General features: G+C 38.9%; 1 protein-coding gene across 5 annotated transcripts in view; it reads left to right on the top strand.

Moving 5' to 3' along the window:
- Positions 1 to 4,308: 4,308 nt before the first annotated feature.
- The window catches only part of LOC124117038 (flocculation protein FLO11-like), a 36,686-nt gene continuing 32,669 nt past the window's right edge, over positions 4,309 to 8,325 (top strand). For 3 of the 5 annotated variants that reach the window (XM_046478720.2, XM_048383143.1, XM_046478718.2), the window contains exons 1-2: positions 4,309 to 4,490; positions 6,744 to 6,803. In XM_046478720.2, coding sequence (XP_046334676.2) covers positions 4,421 to 4,490; positions 6,744 to 6,803 — 130 coding nt within the window. In that variant the 5' untranslated portion in view covers positions 4,309 to 4,420. The remainder of the gene's footprint in view (positions 4,491 to 6,743; positions 6,804 to 8,325) is intronic. The other 2 variants (XM_046478719.2, XM_046478721.2) reach the window with 2 other exon arrangements.

The raw sequence follows: 8,325 nt of genomic DNA, 5'->3' as shown, positions 1-8,325 counted from the left end.
ACAAACACACAAGTGCATGCACGTCGCTATATATAAGTGCAATAATCTTGGACGCGACGTTAAACCCCATTTCACCTCACCTCATTAATCCTATTGCTAAATCTGACACCGATGTTCAAATCCTCTGTCACACAGGGTCATCTCTCTTATTTCTGTACCCTGTAAAAAGAATTGTGACATTTTAAACACGAAATTGAGTGAGTGGTGCAAAAGAAATATTATTTTAGCTGAGGAGCAAAATGGCTTCAGAAAAAACGGAGCTGTTTGTATCACCTCTACAACATTTGTACAATAATCAAAAATCGAAAATAATAAAACTTGTCCACATTTTGTTGTTCTATTGACATGAAATAGGCGTTCGAAAATGCAAACAGAGATGGTTTATGATTTAAGATATTAAAACATGGTATAACCGGAAGGGTACACATGTGAATATAGTGTACGTGATTATGAATGCAACAGTATGCATGTTCGTAAGTGTGCCTGTGTATGGGTGTACGTGTGTGTATGACTGCGTGCGTGCAATTTGGCTTGTGTGTGTGTGTGCGTGTGTGTCTGCATGTGTCTGCATGTGTCTGTGTGTATGTGTGTTCAACGTATTTCCTAACTTAACGTAACATTAAACATTGTGTAGGTATATGTCTTAATTATCTTATCCTGATCATGACGATCATGCGTGAAACCGGATGAGTAAATTATACAGCTCATCTTTGGACTTTTGTATCTTATCTATCTATCTATCTATCTATCTATCTATCTATCTATCTATCTATCTATCTATCTATCTATCTATATACTCTTAAAAAAAAGAAACTTGACACTGACTTTCAAAAGGTAATATAATGCGATTGTTTCAAAATAGGACACAGAAACCATAATTGAAACACTGTTTGAAGATCAATGCACACAATGTTCAAAACATTAATCGTGTCACCTAGACAGACACACGTACACGATACAGTTAATGTCACAGGGGTACAGAAAATGTCAGTATCGGTTGTGCCCACCAAGTGCAGCAATCACCGCTTGACACCGACGACCCATAGATGCAATCAAGTTGTCAATAACACGCTGTTGGATGTGCTGCCATTCATGCTGAAGTGCATCAAGAAGCGCCGGAAGTGTTTGGGGCGGTGGATTTCTTCTGCGAACGCGTCGATCCAACTCGTCCCACAGATGCTCAATCGGGGACAAATCTGGTGACCGGGCTGGCCAAGGTAATGTCTGGATGTTGTTGTGCTGAGAGAAGTCCTGACACACACGTGCAATATGCGGTCGAGCGTTGTCCTGCTGGAACTGTCCACCATGAACGTTGACGTGAGGAAGAACGTAAGGCTGTAGGATCAAGTCTCTGTAACGCACACCTGTCACTGCACCTGCCACATGCACGAGAGGCGTCCTACCGCCGTGATGAATTCCGGCTCATACCATGACACTCCCTCCGCCAAATGGGTCAACCTGCTGCACACAGTTGGGGGTGTAACGTTCACCCCGACGTCTGTAGACACGTGCGCGCCCATCAGCACGTGTGAGTAGAAACGGGACTCGTCAGTAAACAGTACATTTCTCCACCTTGCACGTGGCCATCTAACCCTCTGTTGGCACCAAAGCAGACGGTCTGCCAGATGACGTGGGGTCAATACATGACGTCGAACAGGTCTTCGTGCAAAAAGTCCAGCCTCCCTCAGTCTGTTGCGTACCGTTTGATCTGATATTCTGCGTACCCCAGGGATCTGTGTGGCTGTAGACGTGGCTGTGGTGGTGCGGTCTTGGTGGTGTCGCAGCCGGATGTATCGATCTTGTGCTTGGGTTGTCACCCTTGGTCTTTCTGACCTTGGTCTGTCGTCAACTCTGTTGGTGTTGTTGTATCGGGTCCACAGTGCGGAGATTGTCTGTCTGGATACGCCAAAGTGCCTGGCCACTTCTTGCTGAGTTGCTCCAGCTTGTAATCTCCCAATGGCGTTGTTCCGTTGAGCTGCATTCAGTCTTTGCATTCTGTCACCGCCTCTACTGCCGTTATAAGGACTGTATGAACAGCCGTTGATGTGGATTTTTATACCCATTCAGCAGGGGGGCCTGCATGCCTAAATGCAGGATCCTGTGCTGCACATTTTTTTAAAGGCAGTTGCGTTTGGATGAAGCTACGTTTATGTGCTTTGCATGTGTTTTCGCGAAATATAGACACATCATCTTTCTGTTTGACTTATTTGGTTCTCATTAATGTAATTATTTTAGATATTTGGCAAAAGTGGTTTTACATCTATGTCAAGTTTCTTTTTTTGAAGGGTAAATATATATATATATATATATATATATATATATATATATATATATATATTTATATATATATATATATTTATTTATTTATTTATTTATATGATTTTATATTTTATATTTATATTTAGGCCCACACCTGGTCGGATGTTATATTTGACTGTTTGAATAAGACATGTGACATTACAATAAACATAATTCTCTCTCTATTTTTTTATTTTTGCCGATTCCAAAACACATTGGCAATCACCCCATAACACTTATATTTCTCTAGATTTCTCGCCTTGATAATGAACCTTGGCTTGTGTTAATTCAATACGGCGCTAACCGTAAAAATGATATTGTTCTTGACGTACTCTTCTGAAACTTTTTTAAGAGGAAAGAACTATTTGGATTTCAATTTGTTTTGCACCTTATATCCTTATAATATCATAACTGTTTGTGTAAAATGAGGGGGCGGTCGGGTAGCCTGGTGGTTAAAGCGTTCGCTTGAGATGCCGAAGACACGGGCTCGATTCCAGACATGGGTACTATGTGTGAAGCCTATTTCTGGTGTCCCCCTGCCGTGATATTGCTGGAATATTGCTAAAAGCGGCGTAAAACCATACTCACTAACTCACTTAGAAATACATATCGTGACAGTGTGCCCTATTTTAGATCACTGTAACTCATTATTCAGGAAGGAGATTGTAACAGGAAGGTTGTTTTGATACTGTGAGAGTTTAACCCCAATAGGTGTGTCGTCAATACTTCAGATTAAGTGGCATGTGATAGGACACATTAAACACACATCGTATAATCAACGAGACCTTTGTTTTTCAGTTAATGAGTGTTTGAGTGCGTGAGTGTGTCAATAGGATGTTAAAAGCCATGGCCAGCTATGTTCAAACCTTATCGTGGCGACCTGTATAATGCCAGCCAAATACAAACAAGGGCGGTTTGAGTAGCCTAGTGGTTAAAACCTAGGCTCGTCAAGTCAAAAGCCCGGGTTCGATTCCCCACATGGGTACCAAGTGTGAAGCCCATTTTTTGGTGTTTCTCGCAGTAATATTGCAGGAATATTACTAAATGCGGCGTAAAACCATCCTCACTCAAACAATCCATATATATATATATATATATATATATATATATATATATATATATATATATATATATATATATATAAATGAAGTAAATGTTCACTTTGTGAACATATATATATATATATGGATTGTTTGAGACAATATTTATTTATTTATTTATTTATTTATTTATTTATTTATTTATTTATTTATTTATTTATTTATTTATTTATTTATTTATTTATTTATTTATTTATTTATTTATTTATTTATTTATTTATTTATTTATTTATTTATAACAGGCAACACGTTGCTGCCATGGATGCTCATGTCAGTCGGCTTCTGTGAATAGTACCGCACCCAAATATTACACAGCATGGAAGAGGCAAAATGAGAATACAGAAATGTAGAGTAATGTGTATTGAAATGATAGTATAGTTTGGAAGAAGTCCAGAAGTTTCCACACCGGCTTCAAGCCCTGAAAGCGTCACTGGTGTAGCGCCATCGCGGCCCCGATAACCTGGAACTTTAAGCATGGCATCAATCCTGCAGCTGGTTTGTCTGCACCAGATCCGTAGCCGCACTGATTTGGCGAGATATTAACTGCGGCGTTAAACAACATTCAGTCATTTAATCGTTCAGAAAAGTATTGAAAATGAAAACTTGTTTGTATATGGTCAATGTCACAGGGATGTAACAGAGAGCAAGCAGATTTAACGTTGTGTAAATACATTAACATTGGTCAACATGGGATATCAGTTTCCGAAGTATAAAAGGAATTTACAAGTAGCTTGTAATATAAATCTTTGACCTAAGAATTAGTTTAATGTTCATAGGTTCTGTCGTTGATGGGCCCATGGTTATAATCCCCAGCAATGTTATAGATCAACAGGTATAGTGTGTTGATGACAATAAACAAGGAAGTAAAGGCTTTGTCACATTGTTAACATTCACGTCAAAGTACACATGAAATCTCGTTCATATCATCAGAGATGGGCGTACATGTTCCCGTACGCTACTTTCCTCTTGCGTAGAGCAGTTGTTCAGAGGTCAAATGATTAAGCTGTTGTTCTACCTTGATCATGCGAGCTGCCAAGTCACCAACAGCAATGACGAAGACACGTTTATTCATACTGCATATCAGCTTGTTATGTAAGTATAATGTATCATAGTTTAAAGTGTTTTGTAAGTAAGCGATCTATCGGGGTATTATGATATATGTAGGATGAGCAAGTGTGTGTGTGTGTGTGTGCGTGCGTGCGTGTGTGTGTTTGTGTGTGTGTGTCTGTGTATGTGTGTGTGCGTGCATGAATGTGAGTTTATGTGGGAGTGTGTGTGTGTCTGTGTATGTGTGTGTGTGCATGAGTGTGAGTTTATGTGGGAGTGTGTGTGTGTGTGTCTGTGTGTGTGTGTGTGCATGAGTGTGAGTTTATGTGGGAGTGTGGGTGTGTCTGTGTATGTGTGTGTGTGCATGAGTGTGAGTTTACACACACACACACACACACACACACACACATATATATATATATATATATATATATATATATATATATACATACACACAAGCACACACACCTATTCACACACATATACATATACGTACATACACACACGCACATACACACACACACACATACATACACATGCTGTCACTCGCGCGCACACGCACACACACACACATATATATATATATATATATATATATATATACATATACGCGCACGCACACACACACACCTATAAGTGATCACGTGGGGTACGACGTCACTCAATCAATTAAGTCACCTTACCAGGACAACCGATCGTTTTAGTCGCCCTTTGCGACAAGCATGGATTGTTGGGGGCCTAAGTGATGTAGCTTACTATAAAGTGATGTAGCCCAGCATAAAGGGATGTAGTCCTGTATAAAGTAGTGTAGCTTAGTATAAAGTTATGTAGGCCAGTATTAAGTGGTGAAGTCTGGTATAAAATGATGTAGCTTGGTATAACGTGGTGCAGCTTAGTATAAAGTGATTAAGCTTAGTATAAAGTGATGTAGCCTAGTATAAAGTGATGTAGCTTAGTATAAAGTGATGTAGTTTAGTATAAGGTGATGTAGCTTAGTATAAAGTGATGTAACTGAGTTTAAAATGAAGTAGCTTGGTATAACGTTGGGCAGCTAAGTATAAAGTGATTTAGCTTAGTATAAAGCGATGTAGCTTAGTATAAAGTGATGTAGATTAGTATAAAGTGATGTAGATTAGTATAAAGTGATGCAGCTTAGTATAAAGTGATGCAGCTTAGTATAAAGTGATGTAGATTAGTATAAAGTGATGTAGATTAGTATAAAAATGATGTAGTTAAGTATAAAGTGATGTGGCTTAGTATAAAGTGATGCAGCTTAGTATAAAGTGATGTAGATTAGTATAAAGTGATGTAGATTAGTATAAAGTGATGCAGCTTAGTATAAAGTGATGTAGATTAGTATAAAGTGATGCAGCTTAGTATAAAGTGATGAAGATTAGTATAAAGTGATGTAGATTAGTATAAAATGATGTAGCTTAGTATAAAGTGATGAAGATTAGTATAAAGTGATGTAGATTAGTATAAAATGATGTAGTTTAGTATAAAGTGATGTAGCCTGGTATACAAAAATAAAGACTAGCATGAAATGATGCAGGTAACGCGTTATCGTGGGAATCCGGGTGTGAATACAGCCCCCAACAAACCATGCTTGTCGTAAAAGGCGATAAAACGATCGGTTGTCCAGGTTAGTTGACTTTATACTAAGCTCAATCACTTTATACTGAGCTACATCACTTTATAGTCGGCTACATCACTTTATAGTGGGCTACATCACTTTATACCAGTCTGCATCGCTTTATACTAAGCTACATAATCTTATACTAAGCTACATCGCTTTATACCAAGCTACATCATTTTATACCAGACCACTTAATACTCGCCTACATCCTTTTATACTAAGCCCAATCACTTTATACTGGGCTACATCACTTTATACTGGGCTACGTCACTTTATACCAGTCTACATCACTTTATACTAAGATACGTCACTTTATACTAAGCTACATCATTTTATACCAGACTACATCACTTAATACTGGCCTACATCACTTTTTACTAAGATACACCACTTTATAGTGGGCTACATCACTTTACACTGGGCTACATCACTTTATACTTAGCTGTCACGCAAAGCTACATCACTATATACCAGGCTGTATAACTATATACTGAGCTTTATACAAGGCTATATAACTATATACTAAGCTACCAAACTTTACACTAAGCTACATTCATTTTTACAAAGGTATGTACGTTTTCACTGTTCATAAATGAATGTAACTGTCAGCGTCCACATGTTTCGTTCGTCACTTTAGGACTGAGCTTTAACTTGGGTTTCAGGTATTGCTTCCAGTGCAGCCGAGATGACGTCATCAGTAACGTCATCGATGACATCATCGGGTAAGTCTCAAGTTACTACTGGTGCACAATGATGAGATGACGATACCTGCTTTGTGACGTCTATGGATATGAAGTGAAGTCCAACTGTTTTATGGGAATGCTCTGGCACGACAGGCGCACGCACGCACACACACGCACGTGTAAACTCAGACAAAGTGAAAGTAAAAACTTATGAAAATAATCATATCTTTATTTTGTACCTCGAAAGATGTCGACAAAATTTCAATAACTACGTGTGTTTACCATGAGCCATGTCCAACAGCTAACTGTGGCGCGGGATAAAATAGTTACTTAAAATGAGAGGTGACGAGCGTATATACTTAAATTTATGTCCAGTGACATCTCCTGTAGTTTGGTTACTACAAATGATTTAATGTTATCAACATATGTTAAGAACTACATCCGCAAGTCAGTGACACAGTGCGTCGTAATACATTTACATCAGTAGTAAGTCTGTGAAACAGTGCGTCGTAATACATTTACGTCAGTAATCAGTGACACAGTGCGTCGTAATACATTTACATCAGTAGTGTGTCAGTGACACAGTGCGTCGTAATACATTTACATCAGTAGTGTGTCAGTGACACAGTGCGTCGTAATACATTTACATCAGTAGTATGTCAGTGACACAGTGCGTCGTAATACATTTACATCAGTAGTGTGTCAGTGACACAGTGCGTCGTAATACATTTACATCAGTAGTGTGTCAGTGACAGAGTGCGTCGTGATACATTTACATCAGTAGTGTGTCTGTGACATGGTGCGTAGTAATACATTTACGTCAGTAGTGTGTCAGTGACAGAGTGCGTTGTGATACATTTACATCAGTAGTGTGTCAGTGACACAGTGCGTCGTAATACATTTACATCAGTAGTGTGTCAGTGACACAGTGCGTCGTGATACATTTACATCAGTAGTATGTCCATGACACAGTGCGTCGTAATATATTTACATCAGAGATTTCTTAAGTTGTTTAGGAACCTGTCGCAATTGCAAATGTTAGTCATCGTTGATCAATTGGCAACTCATTCAAAGGTAATTGTTTAGATGTGTCAAATAGATCCCGAGGTAAATTCATAGGTTGCTGGAGACGGTCACTGTCATTCTAGACACGGATCGAGTCGATAGTTTGGGTGTGCATGTCTTCGTTTTATAGGGGCGGTCGGGTAGCCTAGTGGTTAAAGCGTTCGCTCGTCACGCCGAAGACCCGGGTTCGAATACCCACATGGGTACAATGTGTGAAGCCCATTTCTGGTGTCCCCCGCCGTGATATTGCTGGACTATTGCTAAAAGCGGCATAAAACCATACTCACTCACTCACTTTGTATTATATGGAGAGATAAAGATTACCGTGTATATTTTCTCGTAAACAAAGCCGGAAATATCAATCAGCTTTACAAACATTTTCCCCTAATCTTCGGGTGATTCAGTTAAAATTACCCAACTTCATGGAATTTTGACGGAACGGTTATCCTTCGATAAATACACAAAAAGTGAAAACCAATCCTGGCATTTAGATGTA

The sequence above is a fragment of the Haliotis rufescens genome, unplaced genomic scaffold (genome assembly GCF_023055435.1).
Source record: "Haliotis rufescens isolate VD_foot unplaced genomic scaffold, xgHalRufe1.0.p SCAF_45, whole genome shotgun sequence".
Classification (NCBI taxonomy): Eukaryota; Metazoa; Mollusca; class Gastropoda; order Lepetellida; family Haliotidae; genus Haliotis; species Haliotis rufescens.
Note: the sequence above shows the minus strand (reverse complement) of the source record. Positions and strands in the feature narration are given on the sequence as shown.